At 35.8% G+C, this 27,959-nt stretch overlaps 6 protein-coding genes and 1 pseudogene across 8 annotated transcripts; 6 read left to right on the forward strand and 1 right to left on the reverse strand.

Moving 5' to 3' along the window:
- Positions 1 to 771: 771 nt before the first annotated feature.
- PDE329 (calcium homeostasis regulator) lies at positions 772 to 2,813 on the forward strand. Its single transcript, XM_007031386.3, has 3 exons — positions 772 to 1,277; positions 1,496 to 1,660; positions 2,071 to 2,813. The coding sequence occupies exons 1-3, from the start codon at positions 879 to 881 to the stop codon at positions 2,389 to 2,391; spliced, it is 885 nt and encodes a 294-aa protein (XP_007031448.1). The 5' UTR covers positions 772 to 878; the 3' UTR covers positions 2,392 to 2,813.
- Positions 2,814 to 3,072: 259 nt separating this feature from the next.
- Positions 3,073 to 6,185, reverse strand: FDH (formate dehydrogenase). Its single transcript, XM_007031387.3, has 6 exons — positions 5,955 to 6,185; positions 5,398 to 5,569; positions 4,257 to 4,797; positions 4,014 to 4,138; positions 3,461 to 3,573; positions 3,073 to 3,384 (listed from the first exon to the last, which is right to left on the reverse strand). Exons 1-6 carry the CDS (start codon positions 6,036 to 6,038, stop codon positions 3,271 to 3,273), a joined length of 1,149 nt encoding a protein of 382 aa, XP_007031449.1. The 5' UTR covers positions 6,039 to 6,185; the 3' UTR covers positions 3,073 to 3,270.
- A 4,549-nt stretch (positions 6,186 to 10,734) lies between these two features.
- Positions 10,735 to 15,643, forward strand: ERA1 (Prenyltransferase family protein). Of its 2 annotated transcripts, none has more exons than XM_007031389.3 (14): positions 10,735 to 11,040; positions 11,114 to 11,200; positions 11,289 to 11,394; positions 11,706 to 11,741; positions 12,515 to 12,597; positions 12,674 to 12,727; positions 13,002 to 13,053; positions 13,222 to 13,286; positions 13,927 to 13,983; positions 14,091 to 14,244; positions 14,356 to 14,442; positions 14,520 to 14,700; positions 14,805 to 14,932; positions 15,076 to 15,643. In XM_007031389.3, the coding sequence occupies exons 1-14, from the start codon at positions 10,925 to 10,927 to the stop codon at positions 15,310 to 15,312; spliced, it is 1,443 nt and encodes a 480-aa protein (XP_007031451.3). In that variant the 5' UTR covers positions 10,735 to 10,924; the 3' UTR covers positions 15,313 to 15,643. The 2 variants fall into 2 exon arrangements, with proteins under 2 accessions (XP_007031451.3, XP_007031452.3); XM_007031390.3 differs by having other exon boundaries at positions 10,740 to 11,040; positions 14,172 to 14,244.
- Positions 15,644 to 16,377: 734 nt separating this feature from the next.
- LOC18600751 (uncharacterized) lies at positions 16,378 to 19,191 on the forward strand. The gene is made up of 3 exons (XM_007031392.3): positions 16,378 to 17,249; positions 17,662 to 17,797; positions 18,793 to 19,191. Exons 1-3 carry the CDS (start codon positions 16,492 to 16,494, stop codon positions 18,985 to 18,987), a joined length of 1,089 nt encoding a protein of 362 aa, XP_007031454.3. The 5' UTR covers positions 16,378 to 16,491; the 3' UTR covers positions 18,988 to 19,191.
- Positions 19,192 to 21,054: 1,863 nt separating this feature from the next.
- On the forward strand, positions 21,055 to 23,192 carry LOC18600752 (2-methylene-furan-3-one reductase-like). Its single transcript, XM_018118648.2, has 4 exons — positions 21,055 to 21,482; positions 21,927 to 22,250; positions 22,527 to 22,686; positions 22,808 to 23,192. The coding sequence occupies exons 1-4, from the start codon at positions 21,270 to 21,272 to the stop codon at positions 23,071 to 23,073; spliced, it is 963 nt and encodes a 320-aa protein (XP_017974137.2). The 5' UTR covers positions 21,055 to 21,269; the 3' UTR covers positions 23,074 to 23,192.
- A 1,191-nt stretch (positions 23,193 to 24,383) lies between these two features.
- Positions 24,384 to 25,826, forward strand: LOC18600753 (2-methylene-furan-3-one reductase-like; annotated as a pseudogene). The gene is made up of 4 exons (XR_016025885.1): positions 24,384 to 24,671; positions 24,789 to 25,112; positions 25,208 to 25,367; positions 25,473 to 25,826. The product of XR_016025885.1 is annotated as a 2-methylene-furan-3-one reductase-like (transcript).
- A 598-nt stretch (positions 25,827 to 26,424) lies between these two features.
- On the forward strand, positions 26,425 to 27,900 carry LOC18600754 (2-methylene-furan-3-one reductase-like). Its single transcript, XM_018119342.2, is given in 5 exon segments — positions 26,425 to 26,646; positions 26,777 to 26,855; positions 26,858 to 27,099; positions 27,197 to 27,356; positions 27,508 to 27,900. Coding segments are annotated over 5 exon segments (975 nt in total). The 3' UTR covers positions 27,780 to 27,900.
- The last annotated feature ends 59 nt before the right edge of the window (positions 27,901 to 27,959 follow it).

Raw genomic sequence — 27,959 nt, forward strand, 5'->3', positions numbered from 1 at the left:
TAGAATATCCTTTTTTTTAATTTTATTTTCTAGGCTCTTTTTACATTCCTTTTTTTTTTCTTCTTTTATTTAAATTTTAATTAATTAATTAATTAATTAAAGCTTTATTTTATGGAAAAATTAATTTAAAACAAGAGTCTCTCATCATTTTAGAATTATTTATCTATATCTATATATTAAAATTGTCTCTAAACAAAATTAAAGGTTTTACTTTAATTCTGTTTCTCGAAATTTTTTTATATCTTTCTCATTTTATGAAATTTTAATTTTTTTATTGAATGAAAATTTCAATTTCAAGTAAATATTTAGTAATTTTAGTAATTTTTTGTAGATTTTTTTAAAGGAATTTTTTTTCGGACAAAAGAAATCAAATAGCCCATACAAAGGATAAAAGGATAGTAATGAGCAATTTAATACATGCCAAACATGCATTAATTACACTTAATTGTTAAAACTTAAAACTGAAATGATATTCAATATAAGTACTTAAATATTCATATAATTACCATAATCCTTAGTTTTATTGAGCACATTAAAATTATTTAAAAAAATAGACAAAAGGGGATCCAAAGGAAGCTAAGAATCATATTTTTCTCTTTACTTTATATTTCTTGATAATTTTTTTTGGCAATTTTTATAAAGCAAAAATTAAAAAAAAAAAAGAAAAAACCAAGAGGTATATTGACATGGGCCAGAAGGCAGCCCACCATTGGCCCAAAATAACCAGCTTAGAAAATGAAAATTCCCCTGTCCAAAGCACACCGTTACAACCATACACAACAAAAGCAGAGAATCCAACCTCCAAAGTGGATAACATATATAAACGTGCGGCTGAAAACACGGCATCCAACGAGATTAACTTCCAAACTCCGACGTCCATGGCAGCCATGCCACTGCCATCGTCTTCTTCCTCTCCGTCGTATGTCCACACTCACCAACTTTTCTCTTCATGCAACCAAATTTCGCCTTCACTTCTCCATTTCCATCACCTTTACACCATCCAAATAAGACCTCCTAGGCCAAAACAATCATACTCCAACAATGGCTACTTGGCTAGTATCAAAGCTTACATGGAAAACCCAAACTCCATCTCAGGTTTTGCTAACAAAGTCATTGGCTCTCTCCCTGTAATCGGCCTTGTAGCTAGGATTTTTAGTGATGAAGGTGGTGTTGGTGGGGATATTATAGATTTTGCAGAGTTTAGAAGAAGGGTTGGCAAGAAATGTACCATTACTGATTCTAGAGCCTTCTATGAGTTCCAAGATAGGAAAGGCCGGGTAATTTCCCTTTTTCTTCTGACAAAAACCCTTTTTTTATCTGATTTATTATTCTTTCCGGCATTGTATATGTTTGATTTGTCCATTGTGTTTTGTCATTAGTGTTATATTAATTGGTCATTACAGTGTGCATTATTGTAACAAAATTCTATAATTGGTCATGTTATCGAGATGCTGTTTGGAACCAAGATTCTGAGGTGGGTTTGTTTTATGGATAGGCAGGGGATCCTTTGTATGTTCTGCTATGCTGTTGGCTAGCAGCTGTTGGTGCTGGTCTTCTTAAATCCGAGGAGATATTGGTAGGGGTAGCAAGGCTTCGGCTTTCAAATGATATTGAATTTGAAGAGCAGAATTTTATTGCAATGATGAGCGATGCAAGAGAGGTCAGTTCATCTCACCTTATCCCGTGTGGTATCACACTTGACCTGATACAAATGATATGTTCAATGAGTAAAGCCAAGCACCTTATTTTATTACTAATAGTGAAGGAAAGGAAGTTTTAACCCAGCTCAAAAGATGAAAAAGAACTAGATACTAGAAACAGTCTCATGGTTGGTAGCTAGATTGTGTATTTTGTGACAGTGCTTCGATAGTTCTGTGGAATTTTCACGTAGAGCTTGGTAGTGAAGAGCTTACAATTGGACTAACAGAATAGTGAATAACTGCTTTGTGATCTTCATTCTATGTGGGTGAAATGTGTGTTTATGTTTCCATTCTTGTGTTGTTTCCTTGTGTTTTTGATGCTCATTTGAACTGCTTCTGTTGTATAAGTACTTACTTGTACACGCTACAGAGGAGAGCAAAGTTGAATGTTGAGACTCCTACTGTAGCCATGGAGACTCGAGCTGAGAAGGCTCTAGATGCGATTTATGTCTGTTGCTTTGGGAGAGATCCAATAGAAGAGGAAGACGAGAGCTTGCTGAATATTATGCTTAGTGCTGTTTTCCCAACTGTTGAGAAATCACAGATACAAAGAATTATCAAGGACAAGGCAGTGAAAGTAGCAGAAGGTGGTGATGCAGACACTGTTCCAGAACCGAAGCCATTATCAAAGGAAGCTGTACAATTGCAAATGAAAGACCTTGAATTTCTTAAACAAAACAGGGAGACATAGAAGAACTGTTAAACAAAATGGAATCCTTTTGTTTCTTCACACTACATAGTGTATCAGAAGTTGAAGCTAAGAAGAGTGTATCGGAAGTTGAAGCTAAGAAAATGGGTCCATGATTTCCATCCTCAAATGAGTGATGAAATGGAAACCGATACTTCACTGAAAACATAGACTCCCTGATCGGTTTGTTCTCCATGGCAGATAAATCATGGTGGTTGTTTCTCTTTCCACACTGTAACCCCAGTCTTTTGGTTTCCCTTTTCTCTGTTTTTGGTTCTTGTTGTTTTCTTGTAGTTCCGAAACTCATATTCTTGTGCAAGCTTTTGACAAAGGCACCATCAAAAGGAACATCTTGTGAGTGCAATACAAGTTCAAAGCTCTTCTGCTGATAATGATAAATTGGGACTCCTTTCACTTACTGTCAATTACTTGAGATTTGGGTAGACTAATTATGAACCCGGCAGCTATTAAGGAAAGTGGAATCCTCTAGCGTTTTACACTCATATCCTGTTTATAATTGTTTCTCTGGCATAACAAAAGCATTCACTGGAAGTCTTGAATTATAAGAAAATCTGATAAGTACTAGTGTTTTCTTGATATCAAATTCGAAGTTCCAAATAACTAATGTGCCTACTATCTAAAGAATGATATGCCACCACACAATGATAAAGGATGAACTCCGCATTATAACCATCAAAAGTTAACTCATTACGACTTTGTTTCTGTTTCAAAACAGAAAGTGTACAACACCACAGCAGTACATTATTTGCAGAGGACTCTGCTCCAAAAAGGAAATATTGAACCACTAAACAGTACGAAATTTCAAAAGGACCTTATTGACTGACATAAGATACATTCAGATTCTTGCACAAGAAGTACAAATCATCGGTACTGAGGAGCTAGTTCACCTTCCTTGACAATGTAATTTTGTGCAGGAAATTCTTCACCCTTGAAGTACCTGTCAAGCATATCCTTGACTCCAGCAGCATATCGCAACTGCACAAGTTCCATTTCATCTTAGTTGTTGGCAAGAAAGAACATAAAGGAGAAGAAAACATAAAAGTAAACATACCTGTGCATCAATGGTGGTACCAGAAATATGAGGTGTCATAGCTTGATTTGGCATGAAACGCCATGGATGGTCCTTTGGAGCTGGTTGTGGATACCAGACATCTCCACTGTAACCTGAAAATCAAGAGGGAAAAAAAAATTTATCTGTTAAAGAAGGAAAAATGAAACTTTTCTAGTCAATGAAATATTATGTCATGCACTGTCCTGACAGTTTAGAAAATGAAAGACCACCCCTGAAATTCATTAACTTTTCCTGTCTGCAGAAACCGGTTGTGGGTTCCTAAAGTAGTGCAATTGACGAGAACTTTGAGACAATTTTGCAATTTGGAACTGTTGATCACAATACTTGTCTCTATCCCAAGAATAGATGTTTCATTAAGCACCTTCTTAATTGTTTATTGAAGACATGTCTATGTAGCTTTACCATCCAAGGAAAGCATTATAATTTAAGTAGGCAAACTAAATCCAAAAAATGCTGGCTGCAAGAAGACATTTTAAGGACCAAAATTAAATTTCATCACTAGAACATTTCAATTTTCAAATAGTCAACATACCTGCAATGTGTCCACTTGAGCAAGCATCTGCAACTGCCTGTGTGTCCATAATTGCTCCTCGAGCATTGTTAACAATCAGGACTCCCTTCTTCAATTTTGCAATCCTATCTTTGTCGAACATCCCTCTATCACAATATTACAGATATGATAAATTTAATGCAAATTTTTTGAGCAACATCAAACAACAGTAACCAACATTTAACAGAAGGACTAGGACATTAATAGCTAATAATAAAACCAGACCTTGTCTTCTCTGTAAGAGGCATGTTTATGACAATTATGTCACACTTTGGAAGCATTGCATCAAGATCCTCCTCAAATTTTGCTCCAGTCTGCTTCTCCAATTCTGGGTCTATCTTGACTCGATCATGATATAGGAGATTGCAGTTGAATGGTTTCAGTCGTTGGAGTAAGAGCCTGCCAATACGCCCTGCACCAATAGTTCCCACCGTCTTCCCTTCAAGATCATAAGCTCTGTAAGCAATACCTGCAACATTCCAATCTCCAGTAATAACTTGGTGGTGGCCAGGCAAGAAATTCCGGACAAGAATAAGAATTCTCATTAGCTCGTCTTCGGCAACAGACACTACATTGCTTCCTGTAACCTCAGCAACAGTCAAGCCAGCTTCTGCAGCTGCCTTCAGATCTACGTGATCAGAGCCAATCCCCGCTGTGAGAAGCAGTTGCAAGTTTTTGGCTTTCTTGATCCTCTCTGCTGTAACATAGGCTGGGTGGAAGGGGGTGGATATGAGGACATGGAGATCAGGGATATGCTTTTCGAGTTCTGCGATAAGGACACGGGATTAGTTGAAAATTTTTCACAAATTAACTATTTTTAATGTCCATATACCTAATGAGTTTGTCCAAGGTGAAGTTTATTTCAGGTTACCCTCTTCAGTTTCTAAGATAAGACTAGGGATGCCATGGATTAGCTATTCGAATCATAACACCAACAGATAGTAATGCACTGGTTATTTTCGATGATGCAACTAATATTGCTGGCATTCTTAGCTATAGACTTGGCAAGTAACATTGTAAAATGCTCTTCATATACCATCAGGAACTCTGATAGCACATAAAGTCTTTTCGAGGCTTCAAGCTAATTGATGGTCATATACCTCTACAAGAGCCACTCTATTTGACACAGTTAGGACAGAAACAAATGCTTTCCACTATAACATTGTATCAATCATCTATCGATTTGCCATCAAACTCATTGCGTTAACCTTGATGCTTACTGCAAATTAGGCAGGTCACACCACCCTGTACCATCCAAATTACTTTCCTACGCAAGATCATGGTGGCATCGGTGTCATTCATGATTGTTAATGATAATACAATATGTGCATATTGTGAAAAATGTAATTGGCATCTTTATACTTACCGCAATCGGGTCCTTCTTTGTCATCAGTGACAATATACTGGTGGCCCTGTGATTCCAGCCACTCACGCAAGCCCAAGGCTCCCTCCACACAACCAACAAAGTTGGGATTCTTTTCGTAATACTCATTGGCCTTGTAAAACACACCAACAATCTTTTTGCTCCCTGGAGAAGCCTGTTAACAAAGATTAGAAGACATGAGCACTTAAACCACTAGAGTACTGAAAAGCGGAAGCGCAGGGCAACCAGAAATTCTAATTTTTTTTCATTTTTCTTGTTAAAAAAGGGGGGTTCTCATTGTTTGAGCAGTAGCTGCAGTGTCATGTGGAAGCTACACTTTCCCACACCAAGTCATAAATTATAACCCCTTGGATAATGCATGCAAAGGAATTAGCCAGGCCCTTCCTTGCCTTCTGATGATCCATGGCCAAAGCTAATCCAAACCATCTAATTAACTACTTAATTACCTAAAAGATTGTTGATCTAAGCCTACAATAGTCTTAAAAACAAATAATAAAACCCAACTTTTAACGAAAACAAAAGGCCACGAATTTGCTTACATGGAGTTGTCTGGTAAGAACAGAAGATGACCCAGAATTAGCCAAGGCTTTGATAGCAGAGCTAGCAACTTGCTTCATAGCCATTTCTCAAAAACAGTTGAAACTGACACAGGATATGCTATGAGGAGTTGAAAGTAATAATTGAAGTGATCTGTATATCGATCTTGTTAAAGCTGAACCACACTCGTCCTTTTTATAGGCAAAACAATCAGTTGCCAGTTGCGAAGTTACCCACCAGGCACATTTCAGATTGGCTTTTGCTTCTATAATTTGTTAAACGGAAGAACGTGATTGGGTGGTGATTTCACTCGCTTAAGTCTGCGTTTGTCTTTGTGGGGTATCGACTTTTTGTACGTGGCGAATTTCAGTTTGTTCTTGTCAAAGGGCAGCGCCTGGGTGGGTTTTGACTGCTAGCAGCCATTCGGATTTCAGAGAGAAAGAGATTTGACTGTTTAATCACACGTGAGATAGTCGTCGATATGGTTTGTGGATTAACTTTGATAACAATATCTCTTTCTTATATCATGAGTTTTAATTTAATCTCATGATTATTTTTAAGTATAATATTTTAACTTTTTTAAAAATTATTTTAAAATTTTTAAAATAAATATAATTTTTATTATATTAAATTAATTTTTTATATTTTATTTTAAATTAAAATAAAATCTTATAATTACAATTGATTAATTAATATGAATTAAAATGCTACTTATCAACTTATACTTATATATAATATTGATGTGACGTTGATGTAAAGATTAAAAATATTATATTATCATATCATCATTTTCTTACATAATCAATTATTATAAAATATCCAAATACAAAGTGACGTAAAATAATAAATAATATTTTAATTAATAATAATTAATCAATTATTATTTATAAATTTTAAGTTATAAAAATAAAAAAATATTTTATAAATAATAATTTTTAAAATTGTAAATACTTGAAATTTTCAAATTCTAAAATGTTAGTACCTCAAATGCAATTTAATGATATTTTCTTTTCAAAAAAAATCTAATGATTATTTTATAAAAAAGCAAAAGGATTACATTTGTTATGTTATTTTTCATTGCACAATAACTTAATAAATAGAATAAAAGGTTTAAATTCTGTAAGATAATTATTATTGCTTCTAAATGACTTTAGATAGTGAAAAAGTAAAAACCATTCAAGAAAACCACCTAAAAAATATTTAAAATTGTAAATACTTTTTTTTTAAAAGGAGTCACTCTATTGAGTGATCATACGTAGGGAACCAACTCCTAATTTGTCATTTAACAAAAGATGTGCCACATCTGCAGGTGGGACATCATATGTAGCAAAAGCAGAAATTAAATCAAGGCCTAACTTGGCCATGTAGTCAGCGACCTTATTTCCTTCCCAGTAAATATGACTTATGCTAACCCCTCATTGTCTACTAAGCAAGGCTTTGATTGCTCTTATCACATCTGTATTGGAGCAAGGATGCGTAGCTTGAGTATTAAGGGCATTAACTACTATCTTGTTATCTACCTGCACTTGAATTCTTCGATAACCGTGATCCCAAGCCAACTTGAGGCCTTGAAATACTCCCCATAACTCAGCACGGTATGCTGTGCTTGTGCCTGATTTACATCCATATCCTATTATCCATGAACCATTTGAATGTCGCAGAACTCCTCCAACTGAAGCAACACCCTTTCCACTCTTGTATGCCCCGTCTGAATTCAATGCTATCCAATCTACTGGTGGGGGGGCCCAGCCTATTAATATTTCTTCTTGTCGACCTGGTCTCCCATTTTGTAAAGGGCAAGTTAACCAATTATTCCACGTTGTCACCGCCATACTTTTGATAGTATTCAGTTGTCCTTTAATGGATATTTCACGACCTTCGAAAACAAATGAATTTCTCCACTTCCAAAAATACCAACAGGTTATGCCAAATATGATGTTTCAGGGGACTTCAAAAATGGAGGAATTTTTTTTACTAAGATTCACGGAGAGCCATTTTGGGAATGTAGCTTGAAAGAATTGGTGTGTATGATCTTGAGGCAGCAGACTCTTCCAAAGGACCGCTGCAGCTGGACAATCTCTCAGTAAATGAAGGTTGGTTTCCTAAAAAACATGACATTGTGGACATGAAGCGTCATGTGAGAGACCACGTCTCACTTTTTCTGCATTTCTCAAAATCCTGTTGTGAATACAATGAAAAAGGAAGACACATATTCTCTGAGGACCACTCCATTCCTAGGCCAAACTCCACATTTTACTATTCTCTGATCTAGCAGAATCAGATAAGGACTTTAAGTGGTCATACGTTGAGGATATAGTAAAGTGCCTAGATGAAGTTAGAGCCCAATACGGCTCGTCAAGACAGGCTGCTAGGCTATAAGGGATAAGATAAAGTACTTTCTTCAACATATCCATTGGTAATACAACTGTCAAACGCTTCTTGTCTCACTCTCCATTCGATGACATAAAATATCGTACCCGGTTTGTCATATCCAATTGCCCATCTCACATTTTTCATGAATTCACACCATAATCTGCTCATCGACCTCCACAAATTGAACAGCCATTATGCATAATGTGATTTGAGCATCGGGTCCTAATAAAATTATATTTATGTGCAAGTAGCCTTACCCAAAGTGAATCAGATTTAGCTATTAATCCTCAACAAAATTTTAAGATGAAAGCATCATTCATTACTGATAAACTTCGAATACCCATACCTCCTTGTGCTTTTGGCTTACAAAGAGTACTCCATCTCAGAAGATGAACCTTCTTGCTCTGACCATCACCATGCCAAAGGAAATTCCTACACAATAGTTCAATTTTTTTGCAAATTTCCAAAGGAATTGAAATGGTTTGCATTGTGTACAATGGGATACTAGTTAGTACTGATTGGACAAGGGTTAGACGTCCTGTTGACGATAAAGAGGATGCTTTCCATGCGCATAACCTACTCCTAACTTTATCAATCAAGGACTTGTAAATGTGAGCAGTTTTCCTTCCATGCAGCAAGGGGACCCCAATATATTTCCCCATACTATCCGAGTAAGAGAAGCCAGAACAATCCTTTACTTTGATATTTAGCTCCATAGGTACATTCTTTGAGCAGAAGAAGGTCGATTTTGCTATGCACACCTTCCCTCTCAAACATGCACAGAAGTCTTCTAATACTCCCTTTATTACCTCCATCTGAGATTCTGAGGCTTCTGCAAGTAATATGAGATCGTCCATGAAGAATAAATAGGTTAGGGGTGGACCATGTTTGCCCAGTCTAATTGGCTTCCACATTTCCTGTTCAACAGCCTGTTTTATCCCATGAGCCAACTTTTCTATACACAAAACAAATAAATAGGGAGCCAGAGGATCTCCTAGTCGAACTCCTCTTGAAGGGAAGAATTTTTCAAAGCAGGTGCCATTCCATAGTATATGAGAACTATGAGCATTCCAACTTCTGATTAAAATGTCTATAATGTTTTCAGGGATTTGGGCTTCCACTAACGAGTCATAGATGAACTCCCATCTTAGTCTATCATAGGCTTTCTCTAGATCGATTTTTACCATCATCCATCCCCTCCGCCCCTGTTTTTCATGAAAAGAATGCACTACTTCCTGGACTACAATTATATTATCTACGATATGTGTCTCTAAGATAAAGCTGGCTTGTGTTTCCTCTATCAAAAGGTTCATAAATGGTTTCAGCCGGTTAGCTACCACTTTCACTAAAACTTTGAAAATCACTGGTAATAAACTAATGGGTCTACATTGGGAACTATACTCAGGTGCCTCACCTTTGGGAATTAAGACGATCAAGGAACTACACATGTTGCTGCCTATCTCTGTTCCATTAAAAACGTTTTGCACATATTCAAATAATTTTTGTCCCACCACCTGCTGCCACTGTGACTGAAAGAATAAGGCAGGAAAACCATCCAGACCCAGAGCTTTAATGGGCTTCATAGCAAAAAGTGCTTCACGGACTTCCTCCTTGTCTACTAGTCGCTTCATAAAATCATAAGCTTCTTTTGGAAGACTAGGAAACCTGTTCTAGATTGGGTATGATGGGAGTTGGGCACTTTCTTTAGAATATAGATGTTGAAAGAAATTCATAGCATGTAATTGTAGTTGATTTTGATCTTCGCACCATTTATGATCTATCACTCTAAGTCTTAATATTTTCAACTTGTGTCTCCTTTTCATCGCGCGCAAATAAAAATATTTATTGTTACGATCCCCAAACTTTAAACATTCCGTCATGGATTTTTGAAGCCAGAATGCTTCTTCTTGCTTTGGTATCGTTTCGTACTCTAAAAAGTAAGCTATATTCCAACTCTTTCAGAAAATTAGAAGGTCGTAATTCTTGAGCTTTTTCAACCCCTTCCAATCTTGTTAGTAATTTCCTTTTTCTGTAAAAAATATTACCAAACACCTCGCGATTTCACTTCTTTGCTTTCTGGGAGAAATTCACCAACGCAATGTGGATGTTATCCAAGTTGTTCCATGCTTGTTTTACGAAATCGTCAAATCCATTGTGTGCCAGCCATACTGTTTGGAAACTGAAAACACTGTGTTCTATGTTCATTATGGGCCTCCCTTGTCTCCTTTTATTAAATAAAATATTCTTCTAAGTTTATCCTCTCCTAAAAAAGAGATATAATTACCCTACGTCGCACAGTCATCAAATTTGACCATACCTTTGACCAAAAAATTTATTTAAAAACAAAAACAATTTGGAGTAGCTATCTGGGTAAGGTGGATAAACATACCCCGCCCCCAGATGATTCCGGATTAATTAATTAGAAATGAATATGATTCAAGACCGTATCTCCGTTACCAAACAGTGAACATTGTCTCCCATAATTTTTTATTTATATTTTCTTTTTTCATTTTTCTTTCTTGCTTTTCGTCTGCAAGAAAAAGCGAGTTACCAGCTCAGTGTCTCAGTCCACTGTGTCACCGCCAGCGATCTTGAAACCATGGAATCGTTCCCGAGTCTAACCGTGACTCAGCGCGATCAGATATTGGTTGAGCAACAAGTCTTCAACATATACAAAGCTTTCTACGATATGCCTCCCAGCTCCCAGTCCCTCATGTTAATCCCTAAAGCCCTACAAAGTTTCATTGAATTTTCTCTTATTTTTAATTTCAATTCGATTTTTTGACAGGTTGGAGCTTCAACGGGAAAATCACGTGGAGTACTTAACAAACGGATTAAAACATCTCGGTCCTTCTTTCTGTGTATTAGATGCTAAGTAAATCGTTTTTTTAGCTAATTTTGAATTAGTATTAATTAATTAAAATTAGATGTAATTTTAATAAATTTGATTGTTTAATGTGCAGTCGGCCTTGGCTTTGTTATTGGATTATTCATTCGATTGCTTTAATGGATGAGTTTCTAGATCCTGAATTGGAAGATAATACTATTGATTTTCTTAGTCGTTGTCAGGTAGAAGATTTATTCACTTTTTTTAATTTATAATATTTTTTGAGTTTGCGGTTTGTGGATTCTTATTTTATGAATATGATTAATGGATTAGGTATATGCTTGGTTTATATGGGAATAAGATTGCATTATTTGCAGAGAGTGTGTGCTCACGCACATGGATTGGCACTTCTTGTGTTTGTGCTCTGCTCCAGCTCTTAGCAGCTTTGAGCTTGGTGCTTATTACAAGTTTGTTTTCTTTGGTGTCTAAATTTTTTCTTCGAATGGATATCTGATATTCTTTTTATTTTTATATGTATTGTTATCGCTATTAGGATCCAAACGGCGGGTATGGTGGTGGACCTGGACAGGCAAGTAAATTCTGGATATGATCATTGTTAAATTCTAACCTACTATATTCTTGTATGCTAACAGTAATAATTTGAGTGGCCTATTTTTAATTGATTCTTATTGATGCAAAACATCCTAGATAACTCATGTATGCATAGCTCCATCTAAAGATAGAATCATTTGCTAATTGCCACTGTCAACCAAGCAATAAAGAACAAAGTAAACGAATAATGGATATAAACATACCCAATTATGAACCTAGAGGCAAAAGGGGCTCCAACTGCGATAGGCCAACGACAAAGAGATGAGAAGCGTGAAAAAATTCCTTTCACTCTGGCAGAGTAACCAACGCTGGCATGTGGCAGTTGGTTTAGGGGAGTGGTGATTGCTTTGGCTGAAAAAAAATTTGGGTTAGGCAGGCAGCGACAAACCAAAGAGATGGGATCACTTTGGGTGTTTTAGGTTTGGTATGAGTTAGGGTTGGAGAATAGATAAATTAAAATTCATTTGGGGTTTAAAGTGGGAGAAGAAATAAATTTCTTTCAATATCAATATCATTATATATTTGTTGGTTAAGTTGGCAAAGGCTTGGAGCAATTACCTTTCTCACCCATGTTTGAATCCCACCCTTTACAAGTTTTCATTTAATTGATAAACTGACTGGAATATTGGCACCTGAACCCTATGTTGTTGGGTTGGGTACCCTCAGATACCCAACAATGGCTAACCTGTTGACATCCCTAATTTTATGTGTATATGAGAGACTAATTGACATTATAATTTCTTTTTCCAGATGCCTCATGTTGCAACAACATATGCTGCAGTCAATTCACTTGTTACATTGGGTGGTGACAAAGCTTTGTGTTCAATTAATAGGTGGTCAGTTTATTCAACGATAGCATTTTAAGTCCATTTTGAAAGTGATTTGATGGAAATTTGAAATTTCCTTCAGAGAAAAACTGTACACATTTTTGCGGCGAATGAAAGACCCTAACGGGGCCTTCAGGTGTGACTTTTCCCTGTTCTTTTTTCTTTTTAAAGTTTGAACCACCTTCTAATAGATGTACACTTGAAATTTACTTCTTGTCTTTTAAGTCGCTTTGCTAGAGAATGACTTTGTATTCAAAGGTTAATGTGATGTTGTAGTTGAACCAATCTACACTGAAGTATGGGGCATTGGTAGTACTTGCTATTAAGAAAATGTACTTGTTCATCACTTTTTCCTTTTAAACAAGTGTTTAGAGTGAAATTTTAAGCGTTCTCGATGAATTTTTTGGCAGAATGCATGATGATGGAGAAATTGATGTTCGAGCATGTTATACAGCCATCTCAGTAAGTGAGGAGTCATGTTGAAAGTTTAATATTACAAATTTTTTTATTAGGAAGCTCCACTATCATTGTACATATATTGTTTCTTTTGGGTTGCACATACCTTTCATCAGTTTTCTTTTTTAAGCTTATTCTATCTTTGCAATAAGCCAGCCATCTTGTCTTTTCCAGGTTGCCAGTCTCCTGAATATTTTGGATGATGATCTTGTTCAAGATGTTGGGAATTACATCTTAAGGTCAGTATCTAGTTTTAATTTGCATTTTGAGCTAGTGACTTGTGGCAGCTAATTTGTTTTTGCCCCTTTCATCTTCAACTTGTATTAGGTTTAATTGGTTTCCATGTCCTTTTCCTTTGTTTTATTGCTGCTAGAAAGCTCATTTTGTGGTGTGACATGCATAAAATTGTAAAAGCCTCATGTAGGTGGTTAAGGTTGGAACCTCTAGTCATATATCACATTCTCCTATAGCAGTTAAACATGTCAGGAAAGGCCCGGTCAGTTAAGATATCAAAATTTTAATACTGCAAAGAGAGTCTGGAACATGGGGGCTTTTTATCACTAGTGTTGTTTTTATATTTTTGTTGCATGGGCCTGTTTATGTTGTTTAAAAGTTGTTGTTAATTTGGGTGCATTTCAGGACTGAGTGACAGTTTGTTAGTATGACTATACTGTTATAACCAAGAAAAGCTCTTAATATCCATATTCCACTGCTGCAGCTCTGCTTCAATGGCATCGATGAACATGTTCTTCTGCATGTATATAATAGTATCATGGAATGCATGGCTTGGATGCATACCGTTAACAGTCACCTGATTTGTGTCTTGCTGCCTATTGTGTTCTCTATGTGACTGAAGTAGTTTGTTGCATCTCTTTGAAGTTGTCAGACTTATGAAGGGGGCATTGCCGGGGAACCTGGTTCTGAAGCTCATGGAGGGTATGTTCTGCTCTGCTCTCATCATTGCATGTTGATTTACCTGTTTTCACCAATTATTTAATAATTATCCTAGAAATTGTGTTCATTGTTTACTTCCTCATGTATAGCATATGCCAATTTGTTGCTTGCGGGATTGCTAGTATCCAGTATGAGAAAGCCTCCACAAGTTCTGACAATTTATTCATCAGGTACACCTTTTGTGGGTTGGCTACAATGATTCTAATCAATGAGGTTGACCGTCTGGATTTGTCTAGCTTAATTGTAAGACCACATCATTGCTCTTCACTGAGTCTATTATCTTGCTTCATACAAACTATGATAGCATTCTCTTGTGCTTGCATTAATAATCATGTGTTCTGAGTTCTTCTACAGGATTGGGTGGTTTTCCGACAAGGAGTGGAGGCCGGATTTCAGGGTAGAACTAATAAACTGGTTGATGGTTGTTACTCCTTCTGGCAGGTACTATTTCTATTTCTGCTCATCTCATTCATGTTTTTAACGAGTTGTAAGTGAAGTATAACCAAGGAAGTGGCCAGGGAGGTGTATTTGCATTATTAAAAAGATTACAATCAACTAAGGGGGAACAATCGGTTCCAATGGGTGATGGAGAAGATAGTGGTGCAGGAAGTCCACAAACTACTGCATCATCAGATGCAACAGGAGCAGAAGGTTTGAACGAGGATTCATCTCAGGCTGGCAGCCATTTTGAGCAGGGAGGTAGGCTGCTTTAGCAGTCCATGATTCTGTCTGGCTATCCTTTGCTTGGTTTCTGAGAATTCATGAGAATTGTGTTTTAATTTTTTTTTTCTTTTGGCTTGCAGAGCCACATGATGCTTCCTGTCCAGTTGTTGTTGAAAATATTGATCATAATTCTAGCAAGAGGCGTGCAAAAGTGGAACCTCTTTTCAACTGCTTGGCCTTGCAGCAATACATTCTTTTATGCGCACAGGTTTTATTACCAAACATAAGGAGTAGATTAGGGTTGCTAATTGGTTAAAAAATTATCTTCACTTTCTCAAAAACGGAATCAATTTAGGCCTCACATGAGTTAGTCAAAAGGGCTTAGATCCTAACGTGTTGTTGTGAATGCAGGAGCCTGGTGGTGGACTCAGAGACAAACCTGGCAAGTCTAGAGATCATTACCACACATGTTACTGTCTAAGCGGCCTTTCAGTGTGTCAACATAGCTGGTCAGAAGATGAGGATTCTCCGCCCTTGCCAAGTGCCATATTAGGTTCATATTCCAATCTTCTGGAACCCATCCATCCCCTCTACAATGTTGTATTAGATCGCTACCAGGAAGCACATGAGTTCTTTTCAAGGTCCTAAGCAAATCTTCTGTCTTATGAAACGAGTGATAGATCCTAATTGATGACAATTTATGAAGTGAGAGAAACATTCTGCTCATTTTAGGCACTTTGCAACATTCAGAGGTTGTATGAATGCTTTTGTTGAGTGTCACTTAGGTTGGAGGCCTGGAAGCTGGAAGCACTGATTCTCAAGGGTGCTCCCTTCCATTAGTACTCCCACCCTAATCTTGTTCCCTTTATCAACCATGCATCCTATTGGTCGATGTCGAAGTAGAGTTCCATAAGGAAAACAATCCATCAGGAATTAAAGAATTTATAAGTTATAATAATAATAATCTTTTTCGTTTTTATTTTTTTTAATTTTGATTGAGGAAAATTAAACATGAAATTCAAATTGACTTTACATTCAATTTTCGTCTAAATATTCGGTATTCAAAGGTTTGATATAAATGCTTATTAATTTTGTTTGAAATTAAGAGAAGGGGATTCAAATTTGGTCTTTTAAGTAAGGAGATTATGATTTTGTCTTTTTAAGTGTAAGTGTATTTTTTTTATTCACATGACAAAATAGTTATAAATATATTTATATATTTATTACTTTTAATATAAAAATCACGAATTTAGTTAAAAATCAATAATATATATATATATATAAATATGGATGATATTTCAAATAATTTCCATAAAAAATTTTATTAATGGTAGGTTAATGAAAATTTTGATTTTTCAATTGATTATAAATGAGAATGATATAAAAGTATTACCAATGATCTCAACATTCACGAATATAGGAATAAATTTATTTTCAAAATTTTAATATTTATTATAAGCTTTTATTATATATATATATATATTAATTTTTATTGATATTTGTTGATAATTTTATATGGATAGATGTGCCTTAGTTTGAAGAAGTAAATTTCTATAATGTTATCAAATTCCTTGATTTTAGTATATTATATAAATATTAAAGTGTGTGTAAGGAAAGCACCAGTATTACTATTAGTTAAAATTAAAAAAACACAAGTGAAAGTACCAGTATTAAGTGTTAGCCTAGGTAATAACGTCTGTCGTCTTCATGTCATCTTCAGTTTCGGTCCCCCCTTCTCCTTAATAGCCCCGACCCTGAGACCCCCAAGCCAAGTTCACTGTCAAAGTCAAGAAACCAGAAAACTCAATCAAACCACCTTCATCAATAATGGAGAACGAGGAACAAGAGCAAAAAGAAGATAAACGACAACACCATCATCAAGAAGAAGATAAACAACAACAGAATCATCAAGAAGAAGATAAAGAACAACAAGAAGAACGACAACATCATCATCAAAAGCTTCAAGAGGAAGAAGAGAAACAACAACAACATCATCAAGAACAACAGAATCATCGAGAAGAAGAGCAAGAGCAACGAAAACAACAACAAGAGCAACAGAAACAGGAAGAAAAAGAAGAAAAAGAACCAGAGAATAAGCAAAACCACACGGTATCGCGATTTCCATTAAGCAAGAGGTCAACACCACCAAGGACAATTCCAAAAGCTCAATCACCACCATCTAATCATTCTCCTGTTGACTCTCCACTGTCAACTGATCACTCTTCTCTCAGTCACGGCTTCTCTCCACCACAACCAACATCTAAACTTTCTGATCCCAACTTCAAGCCACCATCTTTGGTAGTTTCGACGGTGGAGTTCACATCTAGAGATCAGTCAACTACTACCACTACTACTACTGTTGAAGTTGAAGAGCAAAGCCAAAAACTTGGTTCTGGTAGTGGTAAAAGATTGAGGCCTGATTTGTCCATATTAAGAAGAACCAAGAGAGATAAGATGGTGAAAAAGGCTTTGTTGGGGTTTAGGATTTCTGGGTTTGTTTTTTGTTTGGTTTCCTTTTCTGTATTAGCTGCGGATAGAGATCAAGGTTGGGCTCTTGATTCTTTCTACCGCTACAAGGAGTTCAGGTTGGTGGCTTTTTCGATTTTTCACAATAATCTGTTAATAGCCTGCTAAAAGATGTTTCCACCCCCGTCTAGGTATTATTTTCTGTTTTTCCTTTTGGAAGACTGCTATTGTGGCTTTTATTTGCTTTTTGGGACTGTTCTGATTTGAACTGAGCATTGATTCAACTGTTGCTCATTCAAGGTCATTAACGAAGACTTGCTAGTTGCCATCCAATTGTTGGACAAAATGGTATAAAGATCTCGTTGTCTTTTATTACAAATCAAACTAGTTATTAGAGCCTGATTAGATGTTCAGCCATTGGCTTAATGATATTTGTTGTTTTAAGTGTTCATACCAAGTCTGTTGTTCAATGCTTCATTTGGTTTAGTTTTGTGTATTGTTTGATGTACAATGGTGTCTATCGGATTGCAGGTTCTGTATGGCGGTGAATGTGATAGGATTTGTATACTCTGGGAGTCAGGCATATGATCTAGCATATCAATTGACCATCGGAAAACAGAAAGCCCGGAGTCGCCTCCGTTGTTACTTAGATTTCGTTTTGGATCAGGTAATTCTTCTTCAGACCAAAGGCTCTTGCTTTTTATTTTTGGTTTTTTATGTTAATTATTGTACCTAACCTAGGCCCCAGGTTTCATTTTCACACCTAATTCTGGGATTGCTGTGATTAGGTAGTTTAGGGGACCACTGGCTATAAAGGTGGGTGCATGAGCCCAATGGCCTGTGTATAGCAATCACTAGACACACTACTGGTGTGTATTTATCTTTCTACGGCTCTGCCCAGGTTTTATTTCAGGCAAAAAGTTCTTAGGCTAGAATTCTTTTTTGGGACCAGTTTGTTCTCGGAAAACTTTTTGGAAGACCTTTTTAAAGCCTTTTCTCTGTGAAAATGCTGCCTTCACTTTCTCAACTTGTTTCCTGTATGCTATTGCGGCTACTGGCTTGGGGAAAAGTTGGTACTTTTTCAAAGTGGAGAATTTGGGGTTTTGGTGGAGTAACTTTTGCAGTGTCAAAACGCTTAATTTGCAAGCAATACTTACAAAATCTATGGAGTGCGTGTAAAAGTGGCAATTTAACGCCACCTCCCACAAAGCCTGTTATACAATCTCAAATGAGCAGATCAAGGTACTGTTTAGGTGGCATTGACATACTAACATAAAGGAATTCTGATTGTGAAGTGTCTTTTCCTTTTTAGTATTCGGAATACACGTGAGTCTGGAGCTGCTAAGCAATGTTGAATTGCTGAGCTGAGTTTCTGCTTTTTGTTCTATCATGATAAGATACCAAGCACAGAACATTTAAGTGCTTTCTATGTTTTTTTTTTTCTCTTTTCTGTTTCTTTTTAGGCTACCGTATCTCAAACTACCCTTTACCTGTAGTGCCTAAGATACCAAAATTCTTTAGGACCTGGCCTGAAACATTCCAAGATAGTTAGGTGAAGTAGATGGGTCAAACTCTGTTTATTCCTTATGCTGACATGATTGAAAACTGTGTGCTGAAGCACTTAAAACTGAAATGCTGGGGACTCTTTGTTTGTTTTGGCAGATGCTGGCTTATCTTCTCTTATCAGCATCATCTTCAGCTGCTGTCCGCGTCGATGACTGGCAATCAAACTGGGGAAAGGACAAGTTCCCGGAGATGGCAAGGGCCTCCATGGCATTGTCCTTGGTAGCATTTATTGCCTTAGCCTTAAGCTCACTTGTATCTGGTTATACCCTTTCTACTTTCAGATCTATGTAGCCGATAATACTTCTGGGATCCACGAATTAGTAATGTAAGGATTAAATAGTTTGAAAAGAACAAAGGGTGGTGGGTGCGGAAGGGTTTGGAAATATTATAGTAATGAATTGTGTATAGGAATTTACCTTTGTTTCACTTGGGCTATGTATGAAACACAGATGTTGAATGATTTCAACACATTGATTAACAGATCTTTCTGCATCATTTATCGCCTGTTATGATGCCATGAATCCTTGTGTATCTTAAATAGGGTTGTGGCGCTTAGTAAGACGATTGATTAGTGGTGAATGATTTCAACAAGTTAATTAGCTGATGTCTAGAATTTTGGGACCAATCTGCCATTCTAACTTTAATTACATAACTAAAGGGTTCTCACTGAATGATGAAAGAAGGTAAATTATCAATAGGAAGACATAAAGATAAATAAAAGAACAGAAGTAAAATTTTGCTGTTGACGGTTTTTGGAACCCATTTTACATCTTCAAAAGCCTTCCATGGTGTAAATGTTATAAGGCTTTTGATATGTATTTAGGTAACATCTATAGCTATATTTAAAGGAAGCCGGGCTTCCTTGTTTGACACTTGACAATATTGCTTGAAGGACGAGAGCCCAAATCCATATGGTTATTCCTTTTTCTTTTTTTTTTTATTTAATTTTTCAGAACTTATTATTAAATATCAAATTATATTTAATAAATATTAAAATAGTAATTGAAATGTAATTATCTTTTCTTTACATTGAAAGTTAAAAAAATTTAAATCTAATTATTTACTTAAAAAATATATATATACATATCAATTACTGAATCAAATTATATAATATATTTTTTTTATCAAATTAAAATATGTAATTGTCATTTATAAAAGTTTAATTTTAATTTTTCTAAATCTTAAATTTTAAAAAATAAGTTTTCTTATATTTAAATGTACTCCCGATTTTCACTTTCTAAGATAAGAAATACTAACTAATAAAATAACAATATAAGAGAACTTAAATATATCTATTGACATAACTTTAGTATCCATTTACAAACATGACAAGATAGAGAAAAAAGAAAAAAAAAAGAAATGATAGACTCATATATAGTCTTGTTAAGGTATAAGTATGCTCTTAGATAGTGTTTGATATGAGAAAAGTGGGATCATATTTTTTGCAATGTGCTCAATTAAGTTATATTTTAATGTTTATTTTGCAACAAATCACTGTAATATAAGATTATAATGAATGATTGCATTTTTAAACTAATATAATCAAACTGTATTGCATTCAGTAATATTGTTAAAAATAATTTTACCTTTCAATTTTGTTACTTTATTAAAAATATTTTATAATGTTATAATTTGTTTTTTTGTATAAATTTCAATGATGTTTTTTTATTATTCTCAGTAGTCTGTTAGTAAAATTTATATTATCTTTTAAAAAAATAAAAATAAAATATATAATATAGAAAATTATATTAAAAATAAAAATAAAATATATAAAATTATAATAAAATAAAAATAAAATATATTATATTAAAAATATATTTAAGAGATGATATTATATAAAAATTAACAGTAAAAAATATAACTATTGGTAACTACAATAACCATAGTTATATATTTTGTAAAATAATATTTTATATATGTCAATGTACACTAATAATTATATATGATAGTATAATTACTATTATATATCTATTTTATAAAATATTCTCAGCTCAATTAAAAAAAAAATTATCATCCCAAATTTATTTTAGAGACAACAAAATATTTTCTAACTCAATTAAAAAATTTTTTACTATTTCTAGCGCGTCGTCCGGCCAGCAGGCTACTTACATTGCATGTGGAAGTAGTGAACATCCATTCCTTTCCTTACCACATATTAAACTTTTGTCTTTTCATTTCCAGCCAACTACCTTTTACCAGGACTGCAATTAAATCCATATCTGCGGGCCTACGAAATGAACTTGGCCATAAATTAGTACCTATGCATTTCTTAACTTTTCTGATTTGGTCTTTGCCTTTTTGGGCAGACCACAAACCCTCTGCTTTCAAACCTAACACCAATATAAGTGGGGGACATTCTACCTACACGGAAAAAAACCTCAACTACGGCAGCCTCAATTTTGGCATTGTTTCACCAACCTCAACTCTTGGCCTTACTTGATTAACTGTTGTAATGAATTATGTGCAGTGGATGAGTAAAAATTACTACTATAAGTTAACAAAGGTTAATTGAGATTCTTACCTGTATCTCCTAGCTAGCTAGTTGATCAAAGGAAAGCTTGTTTACATTTCTCATGGCTTCAAGCGCAACTCTTCCATCTCAAATGAAGGCCTGGACTTATGCTGAATATGGAAAATCATCTGATGTCCTGAAATTAGGCTCAGATGTTGCTGTACCCCAACTGAATGATGACCAGGTTCTGGTCAAAGTTGTAGCAGCAGGGATTAATCCTGTTGATTTCAAGAGAATGCTTGGATTAATCAAAGCCGCAGATTCTCCTTTACCTGTAAGTCTCTTTCTCTTCCAATACTCGTTATTTTCTTTGCTAAAACTTTTCCTTCTGTGTGGTGTCAAGCTAGAGGAAGAAGACTGTGGTTAACTATAATTATGGTCTGATTAAATATCTGCTAATTACTGTTCAGAAACATGCAAAGAACATATAGATTGTGAGAGCTTCGGGATTTTTAGACTAGTAGAAACAGTCCTTCTAACAGGAATCAATGAAAGAATAAAAAAAGCAGCTGATTCCCTGAGGTCAGGTAGGATAAAGTGATCTCTTTAAAAAAACAAGGAAAAACACAGAACGAGCTATAAAATATGAAGCAAATCTTGTTGTCTTGTTATTGTCATATGACAAGTCGTTTTCTATGTTATTAATACTTCAGCCTAGCACAAAAATTCCTATGTAATTTCTTTTAAAATTTCTTCTTATGTTATTCTATTTTGTCAGATTGTTCCAGGCTATGATGTTGCTGGTGTGGTGGTTAAAGTGGGAAGCCAAGTAAAGAAATTTAAGGAAGGGGATGAAGTATATGGGGACATTAATGAGAAGGCCTTGGATCACCCAAAACAATTTGGAACTATAGCTGAATACACTGCTGTTGAAGAGAGGCTGTTGGCTTTCAAACCGAAAAATCTGAGTTTTATTGAAGCTGCAGGGCTGCCCTTAGCCATTGAGACCGCCCATGAAGGCCTTGAACGGTCTCAGTTTTCTGCTGGGAAATCTATCCTTGTCTTGGGTGGTGCTGGTGGGGTGGGCACCATGATTATTCAGGTAAATTATATCTGCTAACTTCCCTTTCTCGGCTCTTGCTAATTCTCCAAGAAAAATCGTTATCTGCAAGATTGGCTGAATCCAATTATTGACATCCTTATCACAAGTTCTACATACTATTTGGAGTGAGTTCTGAGGACTTGAATGGTTGTTTCATCCTTAATTAGTTTCTCTTTTTTACTGATAATTTTTTCTTACTAATAAGTTTTGGATTTTGAATTAGAACTTGAATTCTTCCCTGTCTCTATCGATTAATGTCATTTGCACCTGGATCAGCTAGCTAAGCAAGTCTATGGAGCATCCAAAGTAGCAGCTACCTCAAGTACAGGGAAACTGGATTTGCTGAAGAGCTTGGGTGCTGATTTGCCTATTGATTACACCAAGGAAAACTATGAAGATCTGCCAGAGAAATTCGATGTAGTCTATGATGCAGTTGGTTAGATTCTAAAACCATTGTTGAATTTCCTTAATTTCTAAGAAGTTAGATAGCAAGTACTTAGCATCATTTTTATTTTTGTTAACTGACAAATTAACATGTGTATGGTTTGTGTAAACAGGAGAATGTGAAAGGGCAGTGAAGGCAGTGAAGGAAGGAGGGCATGTTGTGGCAATAGATGTAACAAGTCCGGTGGTTCCACCAGCTGTTTTCTTCGTTCTCACTTCCAATGGGGCTGTTTTGGAGAAACTGAATCCTTTCTTGGAGAGTGGAAAGGTTAAGCCAATGATTGATCCCAAAGGCGTATTTCCTTTTTCTCAAACCAGGGAAGCCTTTGCCTATCTTGAAACTGGCAGAGTTACTGGAAAAGTAGTCATATATCTATAATACCAAGAGAAAAAGAAAATCATCAATGTACTTTATCTATCTTTCTTTCTGGTTGAGCATCCACCTGTGTTGTTATATGTAATGATGGTATTAATAAGAGTTTGTTAAGAGAGGAATAACGTTGGATTAATAAAACTTAAGAAAGATATTACAAGTTTTTAATGCTTATCCTTAAAAACAAAAAAGGAGTAGCAGCTTATCAAATTTACCATGTAAGCCCAAATTGTGGTCATTAGCTTGTCACAGGGAAGATCTTCTGGAGAGATATCAAAAGAGAATGCAATGCCTTTTGAAGAAAGATTTTTAGAGTTTGGTATCCTGTCAATGGCTTATCACAAGGAAGAGATCAGTCTTTGTATCACATGCCAAATCAGTTTGACTTTAGAAGCAAACCTTAAGCTTTTTTATTATTTGCTCAGTTCAAACCTTAAACTTAATCCACTTGGATTGTAATTTCCAATTCCAATGTGTTGTTCTTTGTAGTCTAATTGTTACAGTCATGACTTTTACTATATCTCAAAAGCAGAGAGAAGCTTGGAGAGAACTAGTGAAGCTCATTTGCAAAACAGGGTATCCATTCACAATACATGATGATGACACAGTGATCATATATATGACAAGATATTAGAGTGTATAACACCTGTGACAATCGCTTAACAGGTGTTCAAATAAGATGAAAACAACACAGCATTATACTATCCTAACATCAGAGATATTGACAACAAGAAAGCATACTAAGCACTAATTATATTGTCAAAATGCTTGCACGTGTCCATGCTGGTGTTATTCTCTAACACTGATGACCCAAAACCCAAATCCTGGCTGCTATTTCTTTAATAAGCAAAATTTACCATGTTGTCAGCTTGTTCTCACTATAATGTTAATTAAAAATTTACCTGTAAGAGACATTAAAGATTAATATAATTTCATCAAGGATTAGGTAGGTTGTGCTACTTCAATGATTTTATACTTTTTGCTGCGAGGCTGGGACGAAAGTTCAAATGATGGTCTCCAAATTCGATCCAGTTTCGATGGCAACCTAGGAATGGTCATATGATGAAAGGTGTCTGCACAATGAACCTGGACAGAGAATCAACTCTTATAAATTGTTTGAATGAAAACGGAAACTATAAGATTCTAAGGTTTTGGCATCAGCCATTGCATTAGCCATAATAAACAAATTAAGGACATTAAACTATAGAATTTAACAATCTTATATGTTCTCATTAGGTGTCCAAATCCATTCTCTGCAGCCAAAGTGATTGAGGCTCATTCGTAATGCTATAAATACTTGCAGTCTTATCATTTATCAAACAACAAAGAAGAAAGAAAGTATTGATACAGCAAAGAAAGAACAAAACGTTGCTTTTGAAAAAATGGAGAATGATGCCGGTGCTGCTTCTGTTCCCTCTACAATGAAGGCTTGGGTTTATGCTCAACATGGAAAACCTGCTGATGTTCTGAAACTCAAGTCAGATGTTGCTGTACCCCAAGTGAAGGAAGACCAGGTTCTAGTCAAGGTTGCTGCGGCAGGGCTTAATCCACCTGATAACAAGAGGATGATTGGGATATTTATACATGCTGAATGTCCTTTTCCAGTAAGTACCATTCTCTTCCTCTCGGTTTTTTTCTTTTTTTCTTTTTTGTGGTTTCACTTTTCTGTTTTGCAGTAATAAAGGATTTGTTCTTTCTTCTTTTGTTACTCTGCCTTTCAGACGATTCCAGGCTATGATGTTGCTGGCGTGGTGGTGAAAGTAGGAAGCCAAGTAAAGAATTTAAAGGTAGGAGATGAAGTATATGGGAATGTTCATGAGAAAGCCTTGGATCATCCGAAACAATATGGCACTTTAGCTGAGTATACTGCTGTTGAAGAGAGGTTGTTAGCTCTCAAACCAAAAAATGTGAGCTTTCCTGAAGCTGCTGCACTGCCTGTTGGCACTGGGACTGCCTACGAAGGCCTTCAACGATGCCAGTTTTCTGCAGGTCAATCTATTCTTGTCTTAGGAGGTGCTGGTGGGGTTGGCAGTATGGTCGTTCAGGTAAATTTGTTCAAATTAATATCGATAAAATTTTGGCTTATGAACTGTTGGAACTTAATCCCTTTTCATCTTTGTACTTTCCTCTACTTGATCAGCTAGCCAAGCATGTTTTTGGGGCATCCAGAGTAGCAGCTACAGCAAGCACTGGAAAACTGGAGTTGCTCAAGAGCTTGGGAGCTGATTTAGCAATCGATTACACCGAAGAGAACTTCGAATATCTACCAGAGAAATTCGATGTAGTATACGATTGCGTTGGTAAGATTATGAAGCTGTTGTTGATCCTTAACAAATTTGATCTTTCCTTAGACGAAATACTAATTATAAACACCAATCAATCATGGGAAAAAAAAAAAAACACAGGGCAATGCGAAAGGACAGTGAAGGCAATGAAAGGAGGAGGGCGAGTGGTGACAGTTAGTGGTGCTGTGACAGTGCCAGCATTTAAATTCATAGTCTCTTCTAATGGAGATGATTTGGAGAAACTGAATCCTTATTTGGAAAGTGGGAAGGTAAAGGCAGTGATTGATCCCAAAGGCATTTATCCTTTCTCTCAAACCCTGGAAGGACTTGCCCATGTTGACACTGGCAGAGTTGCAGGAAAATGGTCACATATCCAATCCAAGAAGAGAATTGATTATGTCAATTTATCCTTTGCTTTCTTCTACATTTCTTGTTGCTCTTTATACAATTCTAACAAATGTGAGTGATACCGGCGCAATTGGATTTATGTAAAAGTGTTTGAAATTATTTGAATCTTATAATATATTTAAAATTTGAGATACAAAACAGTTAATTAATGGAGTTGGTATTGTTTATGACAGATCTAATTGCTTGGAATTTTTGTAAATATGATTTTTTTAATATCCTGTTGACATGATGCTTCTCAGCAATCCTCTTAGGGATAATAGATCAATCTTAATGGAGTTGGTATTCTGCAGGCCTATAAGATGAACTTAGTGAATATCAAATTATAAACTTTGCCATCGGCCATCACATTAGCCATAAATAAACAAAGATCATTGCCCAATGGATCCACATAGAAAAAGTAAATGCACATTTAACTTTTTTTATTGTGAGCCTAAACATCAAAATTACTTCTGTTGTCTTCTACTAGCCAGCAGCCATAATGATCAAGACTCTTTAACTGATCACCCCTTTCATCTTTCCTATAAATTGTTGCATCAAATCTTGTCCAAGTACTAAGAACAAAAAAAAGCCAGTGTTAAACTTGCTATTTCTGTTGGTAGAACAAATAAAGCTTTCTTTCTCTTTGTTTCTAATTTTTGGTGAAAGCTTTCTTTCCCTTATTCTCATGGAGACTACTTCTAGTGCTTCCAATATTCCATCTAAAATGAAGGCTTGGGTTTATGCTCATCATGGAAAACCTGTTGATGTTCTGAAACTGGACTTGGATGTTGCTGTTCCCCAACTGACAGAAGACCAGGTTCTAATCAAGGTTGTAGCTGCAGGGCTCAATCCAGTTGATTTCAAGAGGATGCTTGGGATGTTCATAGGAGCTGATTCTCCCCTACCTGTAAAATTCCTTTTTCTTCTCATCTTAGTCTGCCTTGACTAAATTCTATAGAAATCTCAACATTGCACAAGCTCAAATGTTGCCTTAACTTTTTCTTGACTTGTTCTTGTTGTGTAAAACTTTCTGTCAGACTGTACCAGGCTACGATGTTGCTGGTGTGGTGCTGAAAGTGGGCAGCCAAGTAAAAACTTTAAAGGAAGGAGATGAAGTGTAGGGAACATTAATGAGAAAGGCTTGGATCACCCAAAAAGATATGGCACTTTAGCTGAATATACTGCTGTTGAAGAGAAGCTGTTGGCTCTCAAACCAAAAAATCTGAGTTTAGTGGAAGCTGCTGCAATTCCCCTAGCTATTGGGACTGCCTATGAAGGCCTTGAAAAAACTGGCTTCTCTGCTGGCAAATCTATCCTTGTTTTAGGAGGTGCTGGTGGGATTGGCACCATGGTAATTCAGGTACATCAATACCTATGTTAATTGCTTCTTACTTACCAATGCCTTGTACATTAATATCTATGGAGTTGGCACCATGGTTTTTTCCCTCCTGGATCAGCTAGCAAAGCATGTCTTTGGAGCATCCAAAGTGGCAGCTACCTCTAGCTCAGCAAAACTGGAATTATTATAAAGCTTGGGAGCTGATTTGGCAATTGATTATACCAAAGACAACTTTGAAGATCTACCAGAGAAATTTGATGTAGTATATGATGCAGTTGGTAATCTCAACTATTTGGAAAATAATTATACTTTGTTTTATTGTTTTTCTCCAGTCTTGGGTATAGTTGAATAATGGACATACTCTTCCAATGTAGTTAATTGCATGCTACTAGTTTGTAGTTATTTTCACAAACACTTAATACGAAACAGGGCAATCTGAAAGGGCAGTGAAGGCGGTCAAAGAAGGTGGGCAGGTGGTGACAATAGAACCCATGAAGGCTCTGACTGCACCAGCTTTCAGGTTCATACTGACTTCCAGTGGGGCAATGTTGGAGAGATTGAACCCTTTCCTGGAAAATGGGAAGGTGAAGCCCGTCATTGATCCGAGAGGCACGTTTCCTTTTTCTCAAACCCCCGAAGCTTTTTCCTATCTTGAAACCGGCAGAGTTACGGGCAAAATCGTCCTTCACCCAATTCCATGAATAGAATGAATACGGAATATGTATAATATTATCGAAGTTAAACTTATTATAGAAATTTCTTGAAACGTATGAATTAACCCTTTTTCCTATATATTAAATCAAATCATAATATTCAAGTAGTCATCCGAATAATATAAATTCTAACTAGAATTCTTTTGTAATTATTGAATTCCTTTATAT

Source organism: Theobroma cacao, chromosome 4 (genome assembly GCF_053813885.1).
Source record: "Theobroma cacao isolate CCN51 chromosome 4, ASM5381388v1, whole genome shotgun sequence".
Taxonomy (NCBI): Eukaryota; Viridiplantae; Streptophyta; class Magnoliopsida; order Malvales; family Malvaceae; genus Theobroma; species Theobroma cacao.

What these genes read in the sequence shown, in the direction of transcription:
- PDE329 (XM_007031386.3), top strand. Translation starts at nt 879, where the DNA reads ATGGCAGCCATGCCACTGCCATCGTCTTCTTCCTCTCCGTCGTATGTC. An exon ending in TCCAAGATAGGAAAGGCCGG is followed by an intron (nt 1,278 to 1,495) that starts GTAATTTCCCTT and finishes TTTTATGGATAG; the next exon opens with GCAGGGGATCCTTTGTATGT. An exon ending in TGATGAGCGATGCAAGAGAG is followed by an intron (nt 1,661 to 2,070) that starts GTCAGTTCATCT and finishes TACACGCTACAG; the next exon opens with AGGAGAGCAAAGTTGAATGT.
- LOC18600752 (XM_018118648.2), top strand. Translation starts at nt 21,270, where the DNA reads ATGGCTTCAAGCGCAACTCTTCCATCTCAAATGAAGGCCTGGACTTAT. An exon ending in CCGCAGATTCTCCTTTACCT is followed by an intron (nt 21,483 to 21,926) that starts GTAAGTCTCTTT and finishes CTATTTTGTCAG; the next exon opens with ATTGTTCCAGGCTATGATGT. An exon ending in TGGGCACCATGATTATTCAG is followed by an intron (nt 22,251 to 22,526) that starts GTAAATTATATC and finishes CACCTGGATCAG; the next exon opens with CTAGCTAAGCAAGTCTATGG.
- LOC18600751 (XM_007031392.3), top strand. Translation starts at nt 16,492, where the DNA reads ATGGAGAACGAGGAACAAGAGCAAAAAGAAGATAAACGACAACACCAT. An exon ending in TACCGCTACAAGGAGTTCAG is followed by an intron (nt 17,250 to 17,661) that starts GTTGGTGGCTTT and finishes ATCGGATTGCAG; the next exon opens with GTTCTGTATGGCGGTGAATG. An exon ending in TAGATTTCGTTTTGGATCAG is followed by an intron (nt 17,798 to 18,792) that starts GTAATTCTTCTT and finishes TTGTTTTGGCAG; the next exon opens with ATGCTGGCTTATCTTCTCTT.
- ERA1 (XM_007031389.3), top strand. Translation starts at nt 10,925, where the DNA reads ATGGAATCGTTCCCGAGTCTAACCGTGACTCAGCGCGATCAGATATTG. An exon ending in TTCTGTGTATTAGATGCTAA is followed by an intron (nt 11,201 to 11,288) that starts GTAAATCGTTTT and finishes TTTAATGTGCAG; the next exon opens with TCGGCCTTGGCTTTGTTATT. An exon ending in ATGGTGGTGGACCTGGACAG is followed by an intron (nt 11,742 to 12,514) that starts GCAAGTAAATTC and finishes TTCTTTTTCCAG; the next exon opens with ATGCCTCATGTTGCAACAAC.
- FDH (XM_007031387.3), bottom strand. Translation starts at nt 6,038, where the DNA reads ATGGCTATGAAGCAAGTTGCTAGCTCTGCTATCAAAGCCTTGGCTAAT. An exon ending in CAAAGAAGGACCCGATTGCG is followed by an intron (nt 4,798 to 5,397) that starts GTAAGTATAAAG and finishes TCCTTATCGCAG; the next exon opens with AACTCGAAAAGCATATCCCT. An exon ending in GTACCACCATTGATGCACAG is followed by an intron (nt 3,385 to 3,460) that starts GTATGTTTACTT and finishes GAACTTGTGCAG; the next exon opens with TTGCGATATGCTGCTGGAGT.